The following is a 25976-nucleotide window of genomic DNA, read 5'->3' on the forward strand; positions in this document are numbered from 1 at the left end:
GCCACCTGGCCGGTATTTTACCAACCTAACCGGTAAAATACCAGACAAGGCCGAACAGGTATTACAAATTTCCCGGCAATATACTTGCGAGTAAATTCATACTAACTATTTAATCTGCCCCCGGGCCCCCCTCTAATCCGCTCATTTATCCCCCCCAGCACCCCCTATAGTCACCAAATCTGCAGTTGATCTATACTTTACGACAGGACTCCTGTGATATTATAGCTCCACTCATTAACATCACAGCATGCCCCTTGTGGAGCCTCCCCCAGCCCCTGCAGGAAAAATTATTTTAAAAAGGTAGCAATCCAAGTTTCCAGTCAAAAATGTTGTCTAATTTTTAATTAACTTGAGCAACATGAGAAACCCTGCAAACCGGCACTGCATCCTCAATAGCTAGCCTTAAATCCAAGAGGTACATTCATTATTGCATTTTACCAATTTTTAAACAGTAATGCTAGGTGTAATTGGTAAAAACCAATTTCTTTTGTTTCTTATGTCTGTAATATTTTATTGCCATGTATTGGGCAAGAGGGCAATGGAATTAGGGTATATGACCACGGCTCTTAAAGTTACCAGAAGTGCCATTTTTGCCGCCCATGGTAACTAGCGAGGTGCTGCTGCCTGAAGTAAGCTTCTTAACTTGCCTTATTGGCACATCTCCCCTGTCAATCCCATCCCTCTTTTGCCTTCAATTAGTGGACCAGTTCAAGACATGACTCCCATTACTAGGTGATGTAAGGTTATAGGTATAGCAATTATGCTGTTTAGTGAGGAAATGGGTGGCTCAGAGGTGGGCTGGTACAAATAACGGTAAAACTTGTAATACCAACCTTTGCTCTAGCTTGGTGATTTACCAGTTAGGCTAGTCAAACACAAGCTGGGTGGCACCCTATGTGAGTTATTAAAACTTCAATATTATTACACAGAAACCACATAACATAGATTAAAACTAACCAACCAGTTAGAAATGCAGGCTGAGAATCTGCTGCTGCCCTGATGCTCATTGTGCCTGCACCTGAATACATTGCTTCGGCACTGGTGCAGACAGACTCTACCAATTTTGGCACAAAAATGTGAGATTTTGCATTTCATACTGAAATCCACTGCGTGTGCCTGCAATCAAGCCAAGGAAATTTGTCAGCAAAGCATCAGCAGAGGAGCAGATTCTTGGCCTGCTTTCTCCACAGGCCGAGATCTGGAACACCTGGCCCCAGCCTTAAATACACATTCATTGTCACAACTCACACGTGCATAACCCTATTTACACACACACACACACACACTGCATGACCAGGGTAACATCATTCTGAATATTGTTCACATCAAGGATTGAATCATCGCTCACGCACTGTGAACATCCTCAAGAACATATTCATACCCGGAGTTTGCAGCATTGTTCATACTTTGCACATTAATCAAATTTCCAGAGATTGATTGAAATGTCTAAAATTCTTTATCTTGCTGAATTTCACATGTAAGATATATTCTCACATATTTGTTCTTTGCGATTTATAATTTTGTTGCTTGCATTTTCTGTAATACTAAAAAAAAAAACTGAGCATTTTTCCTGCGTTGTGAATGGTTAAGGGTTAGGAATTTAATGATAAAGAAGTGAAAGAAAACTCCATGATGTTCTTGGTTTGAATGGAATTGCATCTCAGCATGGCATTTTTAGTGAAAAAAAAACGACAAAAAAAGATGGCTAGAAAACACAAAAAATGTAGACATACAGCCCAATATGTTAATTAACTTTGCATTGAATGAACTTTACTTTCTACCTAACAATTAAGTTTGCCCACATCTAGAAATCTCTAGTAACCAATAAGAAACAAATGAGCAGTATATGCTGCCTGCAGATTAGTTACTATGGCTTATTAGACAAAGTAGTAATTTAAAGACCTCCACATATCCCTCACATTGTTTTTAAAGAATTGAGTTTGATTTTTGAAATGGTTAGTATTTTAATGTTTCATTACATTCAAAAATCTGATACAAAGAGGCTTCTAGCAAGAAGTTATAGCAGCTATTAGGGGTGCTCTTTTGAAGCAAATGAAATATCAAATGAGTACTTTGTTTCAACATTGGATAAGTTCATTCTTTCATTGCAAAAATATTGCTATAGCAAGTTATAGCATTCTGCATGTCTTGATAAAAGCAGAAAGTTGTATTTAGCTAGTAGCCTAGTGCTATTGCTGATAAAACTATTAGCTGCTGAGTGCTGTACGTAAGACTGCTTTATACTACAGTAGCTAGCCGATCTGCCCGTATTGATAAAGTTTTGAATTCAAAGCAGAAGGTCGCGCGTGATTGGTGAACAACTCGTCTCTAAGCAACCGGGAAACACTGTGAAGGTAAGGATGGCAGCTGTACGCAAGATGGAAGCAGAGAAGTATTTGCAGGAGAATCGAATCCCAGAGCTGGTAAACAACTTGACTAGTCTTCTACTTTATCATCGCCCTGGTAAGCCTCACACTCCTTCTTTAGGATACATTACATTGCTGCTCATAGTAACATTGTTAGGTGACTTTACTTGCAAAAAGACAACTGTCCCTCCATGTTCAATCTGTTCTGTCTAAATAAATAGATGTCCTTTATTGAACGTTAGCGAAATGTGTGTGCCCTGCTCCCTCCCTGTTCTACAGTCTCCTTCATATCTCCCCTAACCCGACACTCACATCTATTGTTATGTAATGAATTACATTAAAGGAGCGGTTCACATTTGAGTTAACTTTAAGTATGTTATAGAATGGCTAATTCTAAGCAACTTTTACATTGGTCTTCGTTTTTCTTTTTTATAGTTTTTGCCTCTTTCCAATTTGCTAAAAAACAAATGCTCTGTAAGGCTGCACATGTATTGTTATTGCTACTTTTTTATTACCCATATTTCTATTCAGTTCCTCTGCTATTCATATTTCAGTCTCTTATTCAAATCAGTGCATGGTCGTTAGGGTAATTTGGACCTTAGCAACCAGATTGCTGAAATTGCAAACTGGAGAGCTGCTGAATAAAAAGCTAACTCAAAACCCACAAATAATAATGAAATCAAAACCATCACTCTCTCTACATCCTACTAAAAGTTCATTTCAAAGTGAGCAACCCCTTTAAAGCTCTGTCGTGCACAATCCAGCCGGTCACATACTTTGCTCATTTTTTTGGAAATTAGACTGTTTTTCATACCTCCCAACATTTTGGAAACAGAAAGAGGGACATAAAGATTTGCTGTGCGGAGCATGGTGAAATTTTTCTGACCACATCCATTTTTGAGGCCACACCCCTAATTACCATGTCCATTTTACAAAATTTGGCAGGTTATGAAAGTTTGAACACATTTCTATGGTTTTGATGTGTTATTACAGTTTTTCTAATGAAGGTTGCCCTTCAATTGCCCTTTAAGCTGTTGTTTGTCTTTGTTCTTATCTTATCTGAAACTGTTACAGTATCGTAAGTATGTATTCTGGGCTCTCTGCCAAGAGCCAATTAAGTTAGAAACTTTGTATCTTTTACTGGCTGTTCAGTGCAGCAGATCAAAGAGAAATTCGAAGAGAAATGTCAGTACAAATCCGGGACTGCGGGTTGAGCTGTCAAAAGCGGGACTGTCCCGCTCAAAATGGGACAGTTGGGAGGCATGCTTTTTTTCATAAACATATAAGAAACTGCTTTTTGGTCAGTGCCCCTCTCAGCACCCCAGCTATTGCAGGCCCGCCTCTACAGCTGTATCCTTGTTTGTACTGTATGGTGTAGACGGAAAAATTAAAAAAAAAAAAAAATGATTTGTGTGGTGTCCACATATGGTGTCCACATACAAATGTTATAGATCATTTCTTGTGTGAAAAAACCAATTAGTTTTTACAGTTACATTTTGCTCTGCAGAAAGGCCCAGAGAATTCCTGATAAAACAACTAGAAAATCTGAAATATGCCAGGCTGTCAGATGTGGATTATCCTTGCCTTTTTGATGACTCTAACTTGGATGCCATATTTGGAATTCTTGATCCAGCAGGACAAGGATATATAACCGGAACACAATATATGGAAGGTAAATACTTAGGTGTACTTTATCCTTGAAAAAGTCATTTCAGCTGTGTATTCCATACATTCTATTTTACACATTATAACTTTTTTGTATAAAAGGGAGGTTCACCTACATTATAAAATGTATATTTATTTCCCGCACTATTATTATTAACATGTATTTATATAGCGCCAACATATTGCGTAGCACTGTAAAGTAAATGTGATTATACAACTACATCACATGAATTACATACATAGAATATATGGAGTAACAAACATCACAATCAATACAGGTACAAAAAGGTGAGGAAGGCCCTATGCATAGGCATGCAGTCTAAAGGGAAGGGAGTAATACACAAGGTGTGGGAGTGGGCAAGATCGAATTAAGTGGGTGAGAAATGTGGTATTGCGTTTGGTAGTTAAGCAGAGTGAGGGTAGGCTTCTCGAAAGAAGTGCGTTTTCAGAGATTTCTTGAAAGTAGAAAGGTTGGGAGAAAGTCGGACAGACCGTGGGAGAGCGTTCCAGAGGAGGGGTGCAGCCCTTGCAAAGTCTTGAATGCGAGCATGTGAGGAGGTAATGAGAGAAGAGTTGAGTAGCAGGTCAGTAGAGGAGCGTAGTAAGCGAGTGGGTGAGTATATAGAGATGAGTTTAGAGATGTAGGGTGGGGCAGAGTTATGAAGTGCTTTGAAAGTCAGTGTCATTAATTTGAATTTGATTCTGAAAGGTAACGGAAGCCAGTGCAGGGATTGACAGAATGGCGAGGCAGAGGAGGAGCGGTTGCTGAGGTGTATGAGCCTCGCAGCAGTGTTCATTATGGACTGGAGAGGTGACAGTCTCTGGAGGGGGAGGCCAATTAAAAGAGAGTTACAGTAGTCTAGACGCGATATGATGAGAGAGTGAATAAGAATTTGGCAGCGTCTTGGGTGATAAATGATCGTATTTTTGGATATGTTCCTTAGGTGGAAGTGACAAGATTTAATAAGTGACTGGATATGAGGAGTGAATGACAGGGCAGAATCTAGGATAACCCCAAGGCACCGGGCCTGGGGAGAGGGGGTGATAGTGGAATTGTTAACTATGATGGATACTTCGGGGATGCTACTGTTGTTAGTTGGAGGAAAGAGAACCATTTCAGTTTTAGAGAGGTTTAATTTAAGGTAGCGTTGTGACATCCAGGTAGAGATAGCGGACAGGCAGGAGGAGACGCGAGTTAGGAGTTCTGGGTTGAGATCAGGAGATGAGAGATAGATCTGAGTATCGTCAGCATAGAGGTGGTAGTGGAAACCATAAGAATTTATTAATTTGCCAAGGGAGGAAGTATAGAGGGAGAATAGTAATGGTCCCAGGACAGAGCCTTGGGGAAACTCCAACAGAAAGAGGTAGGGGAGAAGATGCTACTCCATTGTAGGAGACACTGAAGGAACGATTGGTGATGTAAGAAGAGAACCAAGACAGGGCTGTGTCACGAAGGCCAAGTGACTGGAGGGACTGGAGGAGGAGAGGGTGATCTACAGTGTCAAATGCGGCTGAGAGGTCAAGCAGTATTAGTAGTAAAGCTTTTTACCAAAACACACGAATTACTGAAAATAAGTGGCTTAAGATTTATCAACTCTCAAATTCCACAATATGCCTTTTCAAAGGTCTGTCCTGTATTAAGTCCTCCGCGTCTTTAGTCATATGTAGTTTGGGTCTGTCTGCTACAAACACTGATGCGCATGTCCCTGTGCCTCTTCAGTCCTACATATGTCTATTTATTGGACAGCATCAGTTCTTGAAGCAGCTACTGCCTCGATTGTGTGTGACGTGCTATTAGGAGGACTGAGGGGCACATTTACTTAGGGTCGTATATCGAGGGTTAATTAACCCTCGATATTTGACTGTCGAAGTTAAATCCTTCGACTTCGAATATCGAAGTCTAAGGATTTACCGCAATTCGTTCGATTTTAATCCATCGATCGAACGATTTTCCTTCGACCACAAATTTGTTAGAAAGCCTATGGGGACCTTCCCCATAGGCTAACATTGAGGTTCGGTAGGTTTTACTTGGCGAAGTAGGGGGTTGAAGTTTTTTTTTTAAAGAGACAGTACTTCGACTATCGAATGGTCGAATAATTTTTAGTTCGAATCGAAGTCGAAGTAGCCCAAAAAGGGTGGACAAAGTAGATTTGGGGGGGATTAGTGCTGTACCTTTCTCCAGAAAAGCAACTGCAATCTTCATTTCTTTGGCTGAATTCAGTGGAAATGCACCTATGGTAACACACTTGTGTATTGCTTAGTGCTGTCTAATTGCAAAGAGAATTTAGAACGAAAAAAATATATATTCTTACACTAGGAAAAAATAGCAAGGGAGCTGGAACATTTTACTTACAGTGTTTTACAAGTTGTAGATTCTGTCAATTGTGCTTTATGGTAGAGATTCTAGCACAGCATTACAATAGCATCATAGCAATCTGAGATCCCGTCTCAAAACTGTAGTTTAGATCACTGTAGGGTTCTGAGCCATAAAGTGTGCCTCCCCGAAACAATGTAGGAGCCAGTTGATTTAAAAGTGCTGGAGAAATGACTTCTGTAACATTATTAGGCTGATGGCACTCAAGGATATTAGCCACCCAAGATAAATCTCTTCCGTAATCTGCAGATGCTTTCCCACCAGCAATAATGTCAATCTACTGTGGAAAAACATATGAGTTGCTTCAGCTTTCTGAAGTCGCCCAATGTTCAGAAAACCAAAGTGATGCACATGTTTTCCCACAGATGATTTACATTTTTGCCAGTGGGAAAGCATTTGCAGGAGACAAATCAACCCTGGAAAAGGAGACTTTTTGCGGTTGACTGATCTCCTAGTGTACCATAGCCCTTACAGTCAAAACCAGAGAAGAAATAAGGAGGAATAAACAACCACAACTTTCAACTATATTTATAACTTTATTACCACTGAATATTTTGAATTAATGGATACTGGAAGGTTAATAAGAACTTTCTTTCATTGTACAATTGTTTTTAGTGGTGGACCCCTTTAACAGGACTGATTTGCAGACTGACTAAGAAAAGACAGTTTAGCAAAGAAACTGATCCAAGCACTATTAACAATATATCATTTAATGGAAGCTGGATATATTTAGTAAAATAAAACTGGTGGCAATAAGTTCATTAGATAAATATTTAAAAAGGCACATTGAGTATGATTGTGACCTTTTATAAAATTTGGCTTTGAGTTTCTTCACCTTGTGTTGCTTTCCTTGCAGCTTTAAAAACTCTTGGCATTGATATTACAAACGTGGAAGAACCTGGTGGGAGAATCACACTGGAGCTTTTTAAACATAGCATGTAAGTGTTTGTCAGTATAATCTGTGTATTTCTGTGGCTGCACATCATTCAGTTTCTCTTTTAATTGTATCACTGTGAATACATCAGGACTCGCTGATATTATTTGCCAGTGAGTGATGTGTATCTAGTGAAACTTTATCATATTAACTAAATGTCATATTGATGCCTACAAACAAAAAACCCTGTAGTTTGGGATTAGTCTTATTAAATATAAACTCACTGATAAAGTATATCAACTACCTCCTGCAGACTTTGTGTCTGGAGAATGTCCCCTCTCCTACCATGGGAACTGCTGGATGAGCCAGTGTCAGAAGTCCTGTGTTGGTCACATAGGGGCTAGACATGAAAATGTTAATCCCTTTGATACCCCTCAGTATCTACTCTAGCCACATACAAAACCCCAAATAGAGCCAACAGTCTAGAACAAGAGGGTTTATACCTTCACAAAACAAATTGAACTGCTGAAGAGGAGTTGTCTGGGGACATTTTACTGGGTTTTGGGCAGTCACATTTTGGTAAAATTTTCCTATAAGCCCCTATTGTCATAAAATATACATTATGCCAATGAGGACTTATTTTAACAAAATCGTTTAATTCTTGTATAAATAAGCTCTTACCTGTTCAGCACTATGATACAAGGAGTACAAATAAGTGAGGAAGGGAAGGTACATTTGCATTGTGCACATTACCCTGACTCTTTCTAGCTAAAAGTGAGGAAGATGGTAGTAGAGAAGGGGGTTGATGACTCTATACTCTTCGACTATTGCCGAAATGCTTATTTTGGAAAAATGATTGCCAAAAGGTTTAACTAATACAGGGGATATCAAATATAAGTAATTCTATAACAACTGGACTTGCTGAGTAATTATTAAAGAAGTTTCACTACTCATCCGAGCAGCTTCTTCAGTTCAACAGTTCAGTTGAACTGAAGAAGCTGCTCGGATGAGTAGTGAAAGTTTTTGAATTACTTATATTAGATATACCATGACCTGGATGAATGAAAATCTTCATAGTCATAAATACAGTGGAGCTGAGTAATTATGGTACTGTGATTAGAGTGATGTTAATGAGTAACAACCTTTGAATGTATGTTCACCTAGCACAGGGGACAATTTAGCCACACCTCCATGCAATTGCTATTGAGCCATTTGAATTTTTAAATATTTTCAGCAGACCTAAGTCTGAGGGCACACAGTTTGAAGGGCTCCGCTGCTCTCAGACTGCAGAAATATGCTGCAGCTCCCCTCTGTGTCCCTGGTCAATTGATTTGAATCTGATCCGCCTGTGTTTGCACACACGCAACAGAGGTCAGCCCCGAGATGCCTCCTTTCACATATTTGGGCTAACCTCTGCTGCGTGTGTGCAAACACAGGCGGATCAGATTCAAATCAATTGACCAGAGACATGGAGCATATCTGCTTCTCTAAGCTTTCAAAAATATACAGCTTAGAGAGCAGCAAAACCCTTTAGCCCTTGTGCCCACAGCCTAATGTATAGTGATCCAGTTTGCTGAAAGACTTTTTATCCAGAGACCACCAGTCCCAAGCGTTCTAATTAATAGATCCCATTGCTTCTTTATTTACAACCTGCTTGAAACACAGACCAAAAGTTGTGTATTAAATAGTGTGATATTTAACTGACTTGCTTGAGTTTTTGGAATATTTGTCAAGATCATTTTCCCTGGGTATTTTCTAACAAATCCACATTTAACATACACTATTAGTGGATGCTGGAGTACATTTTATCTAGAAGATTAACAGATTACAGACTAGCAGTTTCATTAAATTCTAAAGGTCTACAAGCTTTCCTAGAAATAAATGATTAGTATGTTATTTTGGATAATGAAATAATTACTATCTTTTCTTTTCCTGCAGGAGGATCCAGTTGAAATCTGCCTGTGCTACATTTAAATCATAGCATCTTTTCCCTGCAGTTTCAGAGCATTCACTTGCGCTTATTAACAGAGTTGTTTGTGATTTGTCTCACGTATTTTGTTAAAGAAAACATTCAGCAAATAAACCTTCAAACCATTTTCTGGAAATAAAAAAGCAGACTTTTACAATATTATCAGCATATTATGTTTGATTCCTGCATCTTAAAGGAGTTGGTATGATCTCTCCAGGTTGGCATGCATTCATCTTCCCACACTCCAAAATATAAGGGAAGGTAGATTGGCTTCTGATAACTTTGACACTAGTGTATTGTGTGAATATAATAGGGGACCTTATATTGTCAGTTGCACTGGGACAGGAACTGATGTGAATGAAGGTGTCATCAGTATAGAAAGGATAAAAGGACAAGGAATGATTTGAATAAGAGACTGGGATATAAATAGAAGGATCAGTAATAAAAAGTAACAATACATTAGCAGCCTTACAGAGCAGTTGTTTTTTTAAGGGAGTCGGCAACGCCAATTGAAAACCAATTGAAAAGTTGCTTAGAATTGGCCATTCTATCACATACTAAGTTACCTTAAAGGGGAAACACCGCTTTAAAAGGATCTCAGCCCAAGCGCTAGATTGGTTTAAAGGGCAAACTGAGCTTGAAGGTGACTAAGAGTGTATCAACAGAAAGTCTTTATTGGGGAACAAATACTGTTTTTCCCTTGCTCGCTTTTTTTCCTGAATTCAAAAAGCCTTGCCAGTAGCTAATTGGTGGTGGTAAAAATACAAGAGTTTAATGATCTCACTGCAGTTAGTATACATCTGTACAATGTACTGTGACCAATGTAAAGGAAACTGTGAGAGTACAAAAGGGAAGTATTACTTTCCAGCATTGGGCCAGTTTGTCCGCAAATTGAAAAGAATTTCAACATCTTGTGGTGCTAGTTTATAGATCCCTAGTTCATTCAAGGCAGCTGTTGAAGACGGGAGCTTGTCATTAGAATTGCATGCATTCAAACTCTCACTTGCAGACTGAAGAACATCCTTTAGCAGCAGGGCTGGTCCCACATTCAAATTCAGGATGATGCAGGCTTCTTTCACACTGTTGAGAAAAACATATGGACATGCAAAGAATGAGATTTAGGGGTTTATCTGCATGGAGGCTAAATGTGCACTACTTTTAGCAGTAACATTTTAAAATTGAAATATACATAGTGCTCAAGAGGTGCCAAAATGAAAATTCACAAATTCTATTTCCTACACCCTTGAATAAGCAGAGTTTGTGTAAGAACAGGTTTCTAAATTCTGTTCAATGAGCAACTCTCTTACCTATGGAGAACCCATGTCCCAACAAGATAAGGAAGAGCTCAAAAGGGTAGTGTACCTCAGAGGAAGACTCCGATCAGGCCAAAGTTACACATTAAGTAGGGTCCACTTCTCTCTGCCTGTGTTATTGTAGGCTGGTGAAGAGAAGCAGATCAGCTCCGATCTGCTTTTGTATGTGTAGCTGCACTGACAAGCACAGAGTTTGCTTGAGTGTAGCGGAATTTGGCTCGAAAACCGCATGCATTTTCAGCCAAGCTTCACTCCATTTAGCTGTACTCAAGCAGATGCTGTGCGGACCCTACACAACTTGTAACTTTGGCCTTAGAAGAAGAAGAAGGCTCCTTTTCCCACATAAGGGCTCATTGAATTTGCACAGAGCAGATGCAAAGTGCAGGACACTGGAACATACAGTCATGTCTTTTGCACTTTGCAACCTTGGTGAATAAAACAGAGCAGAGAACCGTGCCTCTCCAATGTGTACAATGTTGGCCGGGTTTATGAGAGTGGTATTGATTATGATGTGTAGGCTGGTGGCAGGATTTAGGTATGGTCTATCCTGCACCCTATCCTGAGTTTCATTCAGACTGCAGGGATCTGTTGTATATGTCGTTACACCACTTGTCAGTACCACTAAGTATACACATGAAAGATGATGTATGTTTATATTGTGAATTATGAATCAGTATCATACAAGATACTTTCCAAAATCAGCTTCTGGCCCCATAAAATGTGCTTTGTTAGTGCCCAGGGACTCACAAATCCCTTAGGGGCAGATTTAAAGTTAAATTGAAAATCCAAATCTGAATTTAAGAGTTGTTTATGGCCAAAACTGTCAAATTCAATTAGGGAATTGTTAAAATTTGATTCAAGTTTTTTTTTTAAATTTTAATTTGATTTTAGAGATCCCTATTTGCCACCTAAAACCTGCCGAATTGCTGTTTTAGCCAATGGGAGAAGTCCTGGGATCAATTTTGAGATGTTTGCTGCCTTCCTGACATTCAAGTTTTTTTCAGAGAATTAGATTTGAGTTTTCAGGTCGATCCTATCACCCGAGTTCGATATTTTTAATACATTTCGATTGGTCAAATTTATGGGAGTTTTAAAAAAAACTCGAAATTCGACCCTTGATAAATCTGCACCTAAGTGTGCTGTGACTGGGCCAAGCAATAGGGCTAATCTGTTTGTCTAAAGAAATTTGTTGGATGACTTACTGTTTAAAATAATTCTCTGGTCTTTTACAGTAGTGAGAAAATAAAGGGAAGAGATTCCGTGACATATCAAACTGTAGCTGTGCTGCTCCCCCTTCGTTGAAATGATTGGCCAGGATTATCTGAGAAAAATAAAGCTCAGTAAATAAGATGTGCCTATAGAGTACAAGTATGTCTCAGCCAAAATGAGTACTACTTACATCTTGATAAATGAATAGATCCAACTTCTCAGCAAGCATCTGCCAGACAGTTTTAAATAAAGCGTGACATAGCTGCTGCTCCATTTGCAAAAGACGGTCTCTCAGTGCCACAAGCATTGGGCAGGCAGAGCTAGACAGTGACATGACGGCTTGTTCTGACTGTGAAGGCAGTGACAGCCACCTGGAACAACCAATAACATTTCAGTCAGTTTAGCTACAACTTGCTACATGAAGTTTCCTTATCTGATTTAAAAACCAAATCAATAAAAAAAGAAATACAGATAGATATTGTGAGGCTGACTGCTTCACTTTAGGTTCAATTCTTTTTTTGACTTGGCTTTGGCAAGTCGTTTTAACTTGCTTATGTTACCAAATATACTGCAGATTGTAATTTCAGGATTTCACTGTACCTGAACACATTTGGCTACCTTGTACTAAATTCTTCTAATGCTGTAATGGTCAGTGAATGAAAATGTGTGTTTCTGAGCTACTGTTACTTTTAAAGCACATTCATTACTTTTATTGAACAGTATAAGGTGCAGATTGGGATCTAAAGGATTCCTATTTACCTTTCTTTTTTGTACATCCTTGCAGCCTCCTTGACCTCTTTAAATACATGTTCTACCTGACGAGACAGCATGTCATTTTTTAGACGCTCAAGAAGGTTGATCAGGTCGTCGAAGACAGAGATTTCCATTGAGGCAAGCAGCCCAAGCTGTAGCTTACTGCTGGCACTGAGATCTGTGCAAATCTCCAGAGCAGCCTGTTGAAGCTGTAAAAAAAACTGGAAACACAGAAGAAAAGTTAGGCCTAAAACTAATTTTTGGGCTATGGAAATTAGGGTTATGGATATTTCTCTTCTCAAGCACTGAATTCTGATAATTCGTCATAAAGGAACAATGGAGCATAGTCATAAGCAAGTAACTGTCTCACAAGTCTAGCTACATTGTCTAATGTTTTTATGCCTAAAGTATGCTACACGTAGTTTTAGTTGGGCTGACTGTAGTAGAACATGGCTCAGGGAGCTGAGATATGTACACAATCACTAGCCCCACCATAATCAGCATGAACAAATTCTTCAAAGTCGCTGCATGCTGGCATTATTTGGATCACGGGCTCTTAGCTTACATTACATTTTCAGAAGAAAATCAGAACAAACAAAAACGGTTTAAACGAAATAATTTGCAGCTGTGCAAGTGTTTCCCCTGTATCATGGGAGGAGAAAGACTGAGTGTGCAGCAGTGACGGCACCTGTTAATTTGTGTCTTACTTACAACATTGTCAGCCCAATCTCCAAGCACTGTTGCAATGTAGTTGACAGCATTGAGTATTGCACAATATCTGAAGCCTAATGGATCTCTGCTCTCTTCCTTCATCACTTGGGTTAAACGTATCCTGAAGTCATCAACTAAATCCTTTTGCAACTCAAGGAATTTTAGCTTTCTGGGTGCTGTGGGCAGATTCCGGTACCTGTCTGGGAAAAAAAGGTAAAAACATGCTTATATGAATAGCAATAAAGGGTTACAACAATTTAAAAAAAAATCCTCTTGGTTTATTGTAATAACATCCAGAGGGCAGCATAGAAGTCTTGTGAGGCGATGAATTTTATTTTAGTTATATGGCGGTAAGAAACTTTGCGAGAATTTGAAAGAAAGCTTTTCCTATGGTTCATAACATCTGAACATACATGAAAACATTATAGAATCCATTATAGTAGGCTCTCTGGCATGAAAAGGAGTAGGTTGAGGCAGCATTTTTTTTTTCTTGGGATAATTACATTGTAAGAGTTACCTGTTATAACAAGTAGGAGCGTCATAAATGTTTCGGCAGAATCTGGAACTTTCATTTCATCCACATCAGATATATCTTTATATTGTGAGGTCCAGGCAGCCTCGGCAGACAGCATGGAATCCATCTTTTCTAGGGCCACTGGGAAAAAATTGACACAAGAAACAAATGTCAAACCTCTGATGCAGATGATGCTGAATGCAAAAGTTTTGGCACCACTTGCAAGATAAATTGTATTCATTTTGCAAGAAAAGGTAGTAAAAAACTGCTGGAACCTCTTTAAAATATAGGAATAAAGAAAATAGTAATTGTGACAAAAGTGTGAGCAGTATGAAACATGAACCTAACACGAAAACTTTCAGATTGAGCTGCTTGTTCACTGGCCAGAAAGGCAAAGCTAAACCCTCAAGTGTCTTACAAAGGAAGTTTGGCTAACACAGTAGTGATGTTCCACAGTACAGCATTGTCTGCACAAACATGATCTGCATTAAAGAGTCAAGGGCAAATGAAACCTTAACTGTAACTTCTGCACAAACATCAATTTCTGAGGTATGCAGACCACCATCTAAGCAACCCACTAGCCTTTTGCAAACAGGTGCTGTGAACCGAGGAAGTCAAAATTTAACGCTTTGGCCAAAATCACCAATGGTTTGTTTGGTGAAAAAAAACTCGTCGACTGTTAAACATGGGGATGGATCAGGCCTGGACTGGCAATCTGTGAGTTGTGGCAAATTCCAGAGCTGCTGTAAAGTGCCATACAGGGCCGCTCCGGCCATGAGGCAAGGTGAGAATCTTGCCTCAGGCGGCACGGAGCGGCCAGTTACCAGGGGCGGCAAAAAGCCGCCTCTGGTAACTTTAAGAGCCGAATTTCCGTTTCTTAAAACGGAAATTCAGCTCTTCTAGCGCAGCGAGCGCAATAGCGCTCACTGCACTAGCGATGCGGCCCCTCCTCCACCCGCTCCGTCGCTGGTAGTTAGAAGAGCGGAGCAGGAGGAGGGGCGGCATTGGGGCTGCTGCCTCAGGCGGCAGCAGCCCCTGAAACGTGCCTGGTGCCATATAAAGTCACTATTTAGTGGCCCTGTTGAAGCTGTTGGGCCTCTGAATGCCAAGGCCTATTTTGATTCGCAATCCAGACCTGGGCTGGATCCATGAAAGTTTTGGGATGTGTGGTGGTTGGTTCCACAGGAAACATTGTAGACGAGAGAGAAGAACTGATTACACTTTTAATATCGGCACATTCCGGATATCAATGTGAAGCCAAGAAGCTGGAGCTAAAACAGGCACGGATCCCACAACAAGCCAATGATACTAAACATACCTGACAAGCCACCATGAGCAATTTGAAGGAAAGCAAGCTGAATAATAAGGGTGTTCAAACTTTTGCACATGCCACAATGACTATTTTCTTTGTTCCTATGTTTTAAAGTTTGTGAAATAAATTAGAATGGAGAATTAATAGTTGCAAATATGTAGTTGCAGTAGTCGTATACTACATTTCACTATATTTCATTTGACAAAAGTCTGCTTACAACAACTCTGTGTGTGTCATTTCTTGATTATGAATCCATCTGTTTTAATATTGGCAAGAGAGTTCCTTATATCTGACAGACTGTATAGACACAATAACTGAAAGAAACGCAAACTGCAAAGAATACATTTGTGCCTTTCTGCTTTTAATGACATGGTCTAAATGTAGCAGATTTTAAGGAAAGTGGGAGGAAGCCATACTGTGAGTGAATGACAGGCATGTTTTCACAGTGCTGTTTTTTTTACATGTTGTGGTTTTATAGTGTTTTTGAGGTTTAAAATTTAAAAATTTAAATTTAAATACAAATGTTTATTATACTACAGGTATTGGACCTATTATCAAGAATGCCTGGGACCTGGGGTTTTCCAGATAACAGATCTTTCTGTAATTTGGATCGTCATACCCAAAGTCTACTAGAAAATCATGTAAACATTAAATAAACTCAATAGGCTGGTTTTTACTAACAACAATGATTAATGATATCTTAGTTTAGATCAAGTACAAGCAACTGTTTTATTATTACAGAGAAAAAATTAATAATTTTTAAAACTTTGGATTATTTGGATAAAATGGAGTCTATGGGAGATAACCTTTCCGTAATTTAGGAACTTTCTGGAGAACGGGTTTGCGGATAATGAATCCCATAGCTGTACTAGATATTTTAAATTAGAATTTAGGCATGTTATAGGATGTTCACTAGTGACAGTTCATTAAAGGTCTTTCTATAAGGCCATGGATAGGAGTCTGCACTATGAACGCTAAATGAAATGTTCTGGCACAGCAAAGTCAATTATAAATTCTCACAATGAATGCAATAAATGCTTACATTTTCTTTCCACGGTCAGCCATCTTTGAAAACAGGTTTCTTCAGAGAGAATGTGCATGCAGTTTGGGAGATTGCTGGGATACCCATGTGCGGTGTGAAGTTCTCTTTGAAACAACAGTACTTCATCCACAAGGTGACAAAATAGAATGTCATCATACAGCAGTAACGGGATATCTACTGCTAGCTTCTCCAGCACCAGCATAACTAAACCCCGCGTGAACTCCAGCTAGGGTATAATCATATCCAAACACTGCGGTTATATTCACTACAGAAACAATAGCTTGACATATTGAGCTTGCTTATAAAGATATAGTATGAAAGTGAATATTTGTTTTTATTTTTCTGGACTGAACTATTCAAATGTAATCTTTACTGTATCAACAATCGGCTTTTTAAGTGACTTCTGTGGGAAGTATTAGTAATCACACGAGCAGGAATCCATCAAATCATGCTGGATCCAGGGATGGTATATTCACCAAAGCTGATTGTTATTAATTAATTAGCGCAACAATACTATACTGAAATGCAATTTAAAATCTATAAAAGAAATGCAGACTAGTCCTCTGATTCTGTTTTCTGTGACATTCTCTCTTTCCATTGGAATCTTAACCATCCATTGCATGGCAAGTCTCCCCCCCCCCATAGCCATTAACTATAAGATGTATGTATGTATGTATGTATGTATGTATGTATGTATGTATGTATGTGTGTATATAGATATGTGTATATATAGAGAGAGAGATATACACACACACACACACACACACACACTATTTATACCCGTATAATGCATAATTAAACTGAAAGAAAAAGGTATTTCATGGATATGGACTTGTTATTACCATATCTAAGTTAGACAGGGAATACATCAGTGTACTGTGGATATATCGGTGTAACCTCTTACATGTGCATTCACAGACGAACCAGCGATTGTCAGAATAGGCTGAATTCTTTCCTGTAAAAACTTAGTATGGTTTCCAATCCACATGAGCACTTGGGTCAGGTACCACTCAGGCTAGAATACAAAAAAAAACAACCCATTAAACTACATTATAATAATTTTACATTCATAAAGCAATAACATATGCAGCAATGACAAGGTCACTTGCATAGGTAACGTTGACACTGAATGTGCTTTAGATCTATTTGTTCATAACATTAATATTGATTTAGTGTATTCTACTGCCTTTTCTCTTTTTCTTTTCCTGCACTTCATTATAAGTTTGTATTGAGTTTAACAGCTATGGCATAATGAAAGAACAGTAGGAATAACTACAATGCACTGTACAGAACAGAAAGGTTCTGTACAAACAATATTACTAGTTAAATGATGTTTCTCTTTTTTCTGGCCCCATTGCGATGCCATAATTTACTTTTATTGAAATGTGAAGAAAAAAAAATGTAAATCAGCTGTAATGTATATATACGTTTCTACACAAGTTTCCTAGACTTGCGCCAGTTTCTATGTCTATGGAAGAAATAACTACACTTCCTAAACAAAGAGAATATGTTTTTAAACCAATGATGCACTCCACAGGCCATCCTATAGTTGCTGAACTACATTTTCACTCTAGGCAATAAACAAATAACGTATGCCAGTTCAATAAAAAGGTGCTTGTGTACATAACCTGCTTAGTTTTGAAGTTGATTTATAACATTAATATCAGGTATGAAATATTCAGTGCCAAAACCACAAGATTAATTACTCTGTGTTTGCAAACTGAAAAAACAAATCCTTACCTTGCTTAAAACATTTGTTTGCTTGTTGCCTGTGAAATGATACCGGAACCTCTTCTGCAGAGGGGAAAGCATAAGCTGTATGGGAAGCATTATAGGAGGTGGTGCAGGAAGGGAGTATTTCTCTGGCATCTCTTTAGGTTTGGTGATCAATTCATCACTAGGCATTTGTTTTAAGGAATTAACAGTGATTGTTGATGCCACATTATCATAAGAAAAAATATATGCGGAAGTTATACATGACTTTTCATTCTTTGGAGTTTTTTTTTAGATCACATAACAGGGCCCATTAACAACGAGAGGACAAGGTGCAATTCAGGTGCAGGATGCTCACATGCCCTCTCTGAATGGAGCACAAGGGCTTGCAAATAGGAGGAAAGGGGATCATTAAAATGAAAATTTGATATAAGTTTCATGTCACTGAAATAAGACACTTTCTAAATATAATCAATTAAAAATTCTGTACCATTTAAGAAATAATCAAGTTACTTTTCAGTATCTCACTCTCCACAACCTGTCAGTCTTCATGCTATCTTCATGCTGAGGTCTGGGTCAGATTTTGATTGCCAGATAGGTATCATATATCTTTTAGAGGGGGGGATCGCTTTCTTAGCAGAATAACTCAAATAATCAACTCCAGCTCAAACAAAAGATAACAAAATAACATACTCTGGCAAACACCCTGCACACAGAGAAACAGTATTTCCATCAGAGACGGTTTTTAAAGAGTGAACACCTAGGTTAACGGTGCAACTGCCCCTAAAGCACGTATTAGACCTGTCAATAAAAAACTGACTACATGAAGAGAGACAAGTTGCTCAGAGAGGGAGAGTATGGAATAACTTGATTATTTCATATATGGTACAGAATTTTTAATTGATTATATTCATAAAGATTCTTAATTCAGCAAGATGAAGCTTATATAAAATTTTCATTTTCCCGATAGATCCCCTTTATGTACTGGACTCTCCTGCTTTACACTCTGCCCCTTCTATATTTTCTCCCTTAACCAGTGCTATGCAAACCACAATCTTTTTTTTTTTTTTCAAGTTTTTATTTTTACATTTTAATTTTAAACAACAGTTGTTGTAGGTAAAGAAGAGAAGCGAGAAAAGAAAGGTTTGGAGCAGAGAGAGGAGGGGAAAGGAATCAATGGTAAATATGCCAACTTATCCTTGAACACATCCCGTGGAGTTTGTTTTTTTTTTTGTCATGAAGACACCCAAGTACCCCAGACTGCATCAAATTTCTGCGGGAAACCCCTAGCATAGTGTGCCAGCTTCTGGTTGGACAGAGAGTTGTTAATCAATTTGCACCAGGTTGGTATAGTTGGGGGGACTGTTGCGTTCTAATTTTAAATTTTTTTTTTGCATAATAAAGAAGTTGAAGGTAGCACAGGCTGATGTGGTTAATGATGTCCATAACTTCCTCTACCCCAAGCAGGCAAATCAGAGGTAACATTGTTCTTGGCAATTCTAAAATATCAGAGATGTAACCCACAATGTCTCTCCACAAGCACTGTATTAGTGGGCAGTGCCAAAATACATGCATGTAAGAACCAATGTCACATGTTCACATTTTACACAAATATCAGATGCCTGGGGGAATATTTTGGAAATCCTGTATGGGGTGAGATATACTTAAGTCTGGTATCTGTTTTAGGGATTTCTATCACAACTCCTCCATTAAGTTTGGGATGTCTCTTTTCCATTTCTCTAGGGCTTTAACAAGTGGGTCTTGGGTGGTTTGCCCCAAAATAGTATAAAAGTGGGATAGGTGGTATCTGCTACCTCTATTGGTCTGATAGGGAATTGTGCACGGAAAGCATGTGAGAGCTGAAGATATCTAAAGAACATGCTTTGAGGTAATTGGTGGCTCTCTTTAAGGGCTTGAAACTGCTTTATGTCTCCATCTAGCACAGGGATCCCCAACCTTTTTCCACCTGTGAGCAACATTCAGATGTAAAAAGAGTCGGGGAGCAACACAAGCATGAAAAAATATTCCTGGTTAGTGCCAAGTAAGGGTTGTGATTGGCTTTTGGTAGCCCCTATGTGGACTGGCAGCCTAAAGGAGTCTCTGTAACCACAACCTGCCTCCAAGCCTGGAATTCAAAAAATAATTACCTGCTTCGAGGCCACTGAGCGCAACATCCAAGGGGTTGGGGAGCAACATGTTGCTCACAAGCTACTGGTTGGGGATCACTGATCTAGCACAATTTCATTTAGGAACTTAATACCCTGCAAAGCCCATATAGCAATATCAGGGAGTGAGGAGAGATGCGGGAAGGATCTAATCCCCCCCATAAATGTTCCCATTTCAACCACACAGACCCGTGCTTGCTTAAATGACTTTTGATCACGGTCAGCATTGGGGTGGTAGTGATCAACCACAATCTTAATTATGATCATGCAATGTTGCACAATGTACAGTGTCTGTGTTTCATGTTAGTAAATGACCCCTAATATGTTTTCAAAAGTTTAATCAAAATATACATTAACAATATAAACTATATCATAACAGTTTCCAGCACAAGATAACTGGAATAGATATCAAGCATTGTCAAGCAGCTTACAATGGGACAAACACCCATCCATGTCTACTGCACATAATTAGCATATTTCTTTTAGGCAACACCTTACTTTTTGTTATGCAGAGATGGATAAGTTCAATTCTGTGCTGTGTGACTGGCATTTAATTTTTTTCAATAGGATTTCATAGGAGTGTGCTTTTTCTCTATGACTGGAACACTCTGCACTTCCTCAAGTACCAGTTCTAAGACCAAACATATTGGTTGCAAAGTGTTTTCAAAGGAACCCTCCCCGTACCATTCATGCCAACAGTAAAATTGCCATATTTTATTCTCACCATTGTTGACGTCTTTTTGAATATAAATGTATTTAAAATGACTAAATAAAGAGGTTAGCAATCAAAGTAATTTTCAGTTATTCAACAAGGATACGAAGTTTGAAGCTTAAGTAGTTGAGAAAAGAGAGTCTCAAAATTAGTGTAGATCTCTGCTACATTGGCCGACGCAGGAGGAACAGAGGCGGATGATGGAAGAGGACCAATAAAAGGCCAGTGCAAATGATTTAACACTTCTTCAAAGTCACTGAAGAAATAAATATAAACACCATGTGTAAACACAGTATATATTCCCCTTATAGTATTCCTTAATAAAATGTTTCCCCTACCTTGTCAGTTTATCTTTCAGAATTTTATGCCAAAACTGAACCGTAGACTTGATGAAGGTCAATAAATGGGAACAAGAAGATTCCTGAAGTTTTATGGCCAGTTCTGCCATACATACCAGTGTGCTGGCAGCTTCCGCCACATCATTCGTCATGAGATGCTGCTGGATGTTATCACTATGAGGTAAAAGCATTGAATTACGTTCACCTGTTTAAATATGCAAAGTTCTTGTAGAAAGCATTTGAACTGTAAAATTACACAGTACTACACTGAAAAGGAAGAGTGACATTTAACGATTTAAAGTGTTTTTATGAACCACTACAGTGATATTTTTTATACCTGAGCTCTTCTATTTGTGAGATCCATTTCAGGTAGGAAAGGTGTCGTTCAACCTCTTCCATTTGACTGATCAATACCCCTAGATCATCCATCCAAGGTGCAGCTTCTTCAAGGTGCCTACTGATTGATTCTGTCACTACATTTTCTTTCTGGAGCAGAAGACCAAGAGCTGTCTTTGAATTTTCAGCATTCTTTAAAGCTGCCTGGATTCGTTTAGGAGCTTCAGAGGAAACAGTGAGAACCTGGAATTAAAAGAAAACATACAAAAGAAAGACAATGCTATATGAAGGTATAACCAAGATTTATCCTTACCTTAGTTTTGTCACAAATAGAGTGAATCAAAGCACAGAGATGTTTGCTAGCTTTCAATTTTTATGTTTTTTTTTTTCAAGGTTCAAACATAGGTTTAACATATTACCATAGCTATACAAATATCGAGCAATGTTCAAAGACTCTCTAGTGACTGATATCTATCTTTATGCCTGTATGTTCATAAGTATAGTTTTCTGTGAAGATGCCCTGGATTAAACTCTTCTTAAAACTTCAGAATTTGGTGTTATGTACAACAGAGCCAGGGTGACACATAAAGGTACCCAAGGCATCCCCTGGACTCAGCCTCCCCCCACCCAGCCACTCTCCCCTTGCCCTTTTGTAAGGAAAGAACAAAATGGTGGTGAGGTAATAGTGCACAGGTCAAGGGTTTGTTGTTGTAAAGAAAGACTAGCAAAGTGAGGGATGCAATGTAGGTTGAAAAATTGAGGGATGGGTTGCCATTCTTTCTCTCTTTCCTTCCTTTTTCTATGGACACCAGATACTTACTTATTGTTATTATGTGCGGTCTATTGTATACATGTTGAAAAAGCAAAATAAAAATCATTGAAAAGAGAATAATTAAGGGATGGGATAAAGGTGACACCCAGACACCAGCCTTGGGGCCAGGTTTAGCTGGGAATAGAAGTAGTTCACTGTAGGACATGTTAAGTTTCAGGTGGAGAGCAGCCATCCAAGACACTATGACAGTAAGGCATTGCATGATTTTTGGCACAAAACGCGTTAGGCTATGTGTCCTAATAAATATTTTAAAATGTTATAACTACTTAAGCTACTGCATTTATTACTAGTGGGTCTTTTTCACCTATTTTGAGTTTTCCCAATTTTTGGCAACCCTCGGACTGGGGTTCTTTGTGATGAGACCACATGGTGACATCTTTTGTAACTTCATATGTATACTTACTCCTTAGGAGCAGACATACATGTCATTTTTTATTTGGTTTTTGCCTGAATAGCAGCAGGGTTGATGGAAATTAATAAGGAAGACCTTAATGCTTGGGGTACACCAACAGAGAGATCAACAAATTACACCACATTTACGGTGGTTTAGATTTAGAGATTCAGACACATGCAAACAACATGGCTAGGGCATGGGCTGGAGTGCTTAAAGTGGACCTGTCAACCAGACACAAAAATCTGTATAATAAAAGTCCTTTTCAAATTAAACATAAAATCCAATTTCTTTTTTTTATTAAAGCATTCATAGCTGTTGTAAGCTCATTTAAAAATCTCAGCTGTCAATCAAATATTGTTTGCCACTCCTCTATGCCAGTGGCATAGAGGCGGGGCAGACAATTACTTTCACTTTCCATTCAGCACTTCCTAGATGTCACTGCTCTCCACATATTCCCCTGTTCTCTTTACCATTTAATTGTGTATCCAGGGCATGGGGATGGACATCAGGTCCCCCATTCTGGTGCACAAACAAGATTCTGAGATGATACAAGGCTTGTCTTAATAACAGTGTCCACAAAATGGCTCCTGCCTGCTTGTTATAATTTTGAAATCCCAGACTGAAGGAAGCTAGATTCAAATATTTATATAGTGTAATTAAAGTTCATTTTGCTTGACTAATGTGATAAAATAGGATTTTTAATATTTTTTTTGGGTGACAGGTCCCCTTTAACACCCACTGACCATGCATAGTACCCAAATACTTAGCCCAGAGATCAATGCACTATATCTTGAGATGCCCATTCAGTTAGATGTACGAAAGCAATATTTTGGAGCAGCTGCTGTAAGGGAATTCAGGCAATAAGGTAGTCTGTATATTCTATGACTTACTGATAAAAAGGCATACTGCAGTAAGGTATTTTATAGTAACATTGTGAGGAACTGAAATGTGATAGCTCGATAAGTGAATGCAGATATTCATATGTAACCAATGTGTGGCAACCCCCCCCCCTTTTTTTTTTTTTTTACTCTATATACCCTATCCCCTTCTCTTCTTTCCGTACCCCCTCCCCATTTGTTGGAAATAATAACAATAAAAACTATTGAAAGAAAAAAGAAAAAAAATTACACCTCATGCACTTTTATCAACTGTACCTCTAACTGAAGCCAATGCCCTTTTAATCTTCAGGGTTTTTTCAAGAGATCAAATGGTCATCCTTAACAGGACTTATAGACATAACTTGTACTTACTTGTTCCTCCAAATGTTTCTTCTCTTCTGTAATTGTTTCTATAAGGTTTGAAACTTTTTTTAGCGACTTGAAATCATTTCCAATCTCCTTTTCAACAAATTCACACACATAGGATGGAATCTCACATGTGTCCATATCCACCAGTCCACAGATCTCGTTGGGATTCTTGTGGTCACTTTGGTTGGAAGCGTCGGACTCTTTCCCAGTCTCAAAAGAAGCCATAATTGGCCTGTGAACTAGAAAAATCAGTATTCTGCTTAATTATAACATGTGAATTAAAAATCACTACAAGAACACAGACACTGAAGGGAAACGATATCCCCCTTTTTTTAATATTAGGTGTAATAGGTGCAGGTGTACTTTACGGCTTGCTGCACACATTAGCACTTGCTGCAAAGCAACTCTGACCATTCCCTTTAAAGTGACAGATTTTTCACACTGTGTATTCCTATAAAACTAACAGATTTCGTTTATCTGTATTTATATAAACTCAAAAATGTATATTATATTTATAAAAAAAAAAATCGTTTTTAAAAAAATATTTTTTTTTTCCAGGCAAAATCATTAAGAATTTCAGTAAAAACTGCTATAGTGTCAGTCCCCAGATCAATGGGGAAATGGGATAGTAAGTACATAACAATACACACAAAAACACATGACCCTAATTGGCATATGCAAGCCCCCCGGGGAGAAAACACTTACTATAAAAAAACAAAGCTGTAACCAATGTGATGAATTCTTCTGAAATAAGCTCTTGTGTAGCTCAAGAACAAATGTCATGTGCAGGCCCAGAGCCCAGGACTCAAGAGTCACTTTTGCAAAGAGCAGTTCCGGGGATCATTTGTAGGTCTCGCGTATCCCATCTTGCTGCAAGTTCTGTGAGCTGTCACCAACACTAGGAACACATCACTTTTGTGCACGCTCTCAGTTCAACACATCACTGCCGGATACGTCATAGTCTCTCCAGCGATGTATACACTTCCGGGTTCCTCTCACATACGCTACACACACGTTACTTCCTGTCCGAGTCCTCTGGTAATTCACAACTTTATTAACACGTTCATTATTACACTAAAAATGGACTGTACTGGTAAGGGGAATATAGTTGTAACTCACACCATCGTCAGTGCTAGCAGCAGTTATGCCAGCTCATCCTGCCTACACCATTCATACTCCTCCTTCTTGCCTGTCTTTTTAGTTATGCGATCTCCTCTTACTTTTCCCTGACAGGTCCCAGGTTGCCATTCATCCTCCCGCAAATGTCAGTCACGTGCTCTCCTCCTTGCGACGTCATGCCTCGGCTTTCTTCCAATGAGGATCGTTTGTCCTCCATCTGCACTGACAGTGACAGTATTCCTACATAAAGCAAATATATCTCTTTCCTAGTAGCACTGTATGATCCTTACATTTTGTGTTGGGAGTTTATTGATTTAAAGGGGTGTTTCACCTTTAAGTTATATTTTAGTTCGTGATACAGAATGGCTAATTTTAAGCAACTTTTCAGTTGGCCTTCATTATTCTTTTTCATGGTTTTTTAATTATTTGTCTTCTGATTCTTTCCAGCTTTAAACTGACCCCCATCCGAAAAACAAATTCTCTATAAGGCTACAAATGTATTGTTATTGCTACTTTTTATTACTCATCTATCTATTCAGAAATCCAAACTATGGGATGCTGGCAGTTGACTGGGCGGGTGGCAAGTGGGATGTCTCTGAATTAACGATTTCTGTGTAGGTAGCTTTTGGCCTCTGTCCATTTAAAAACGTTTTTCCATCAGATGCATAAATCTGGCTGCATTACATTCTGTGCAACCATGTTTTATGGATCTTACCTGGTTATTCAGCCATGTAGCATATGTATTTAGTTGACGACCAGGTATAAAAGGCTGATATGGCATCAATAGCAACGATGCATATCTTATTTAACTGTATGGTTTAACAACAGTTATGTTGTCAATAACCAGACTGCAGTAAACATTGAAAAAAGGCTGGTACAAGCCAGACCACACCAGGTAGAAAAGGTTTATGACTAAGTGTCCCTATTAGACATGAAACGCATCAGGCCTTTGTTTTTAATTATGGAAAATAAAACGTAAATGTTTAACTTTTATCATCTGGCTTTTGCTTTTCTACCT

General features: G+C 38.7%; 2 protein-coding genes across 2 annotated transcripts; one reads left to right on the forward strand and one right to left on the reverse strand.

Moving 5' to 3' along the window:
- The first annotated feature begins 2307 nt into the window (after positions 1–2307).
- On the forward strand, positions 2308–9407 carry efcab10.L (EF-hand calcium binding domain 10 L homeolog). Its single transcript, XM_018252654.2, has 4 exons — positions 2308–2463; positions 3874–4038; positions 7262–7343; positions 9218–9407. Exons 1-4 carry the CDS (start codon positions 2361–2363, stop codon positions 9258–9260), a joined length of 393 nt encoding a protein of 130 aa, XP_018108143.1. The 5' UTR covers positions 2308–2360; the 3' UTR covers positions 9261–9407.
- On the reverse strand, positions 7072–24727 carry rint1.L (RAD50 interactor 1 L homeolog). The gene is given in 14 exon segments (NM_001130943.1): positions 7072–10328; positions 11764–11882; positions 11961–12141; positions 12530–12744; positions 13235–13434; positions 13752–13889; positions 16103–16328; positions 17007–17117; positions 17843–17999; positions 20799–20948; positions 21031–21204; positions 21368–21609; positions 23843–24078; positions 24545–24727. Coding segments are annotated over 13 exon segments (2358 nt in total). The 5' UTR covers positions 24065–24078; positions 24545–24727; the 3' UTR covers positions 7072–10105.
- Positions 24728–25976: the final 1249 nt, after the last annotated feature.

Source organism: Xenopus laevis, chromosome 3L, assembly GCF_017654675.1.
Source record: "Xenopus laevis strain J_2021 chromosome 3L, Xenopus_laevis_v10.1, whole genome shotgun sequence".
NCBI lineage: Eukaryota > Metazoa > Chordata > Amphibia > Anura > Pipidae > Xenopus > Xenopus laevis.

Excerpts from the sequence above, each read along its gene's own strand:
- efcab10.L (XM_018252654.2), top strand. The coding sequence starts at position 2,361 with ATGGCAGCTGTACGCAAGATGGAAGCAGAGAAGTATTTGCAGGAGAAT. Across the intron at positions 4,039-7,261 it reads CGGAACACAATATATGGAAG|CTTTAAAAACTCTTGGCATT; the intron begins GTAAATACTTAG and ends CTTTCCTTGCAG. Across the intron at positions 7,344-9,217 it reads GAGCTTTTTAAACATAGCAT|GAGGATCCAGTTGAAATCTG; the intron begins GTAAGTGTTTGT and ends CTTTTCCTGCAG.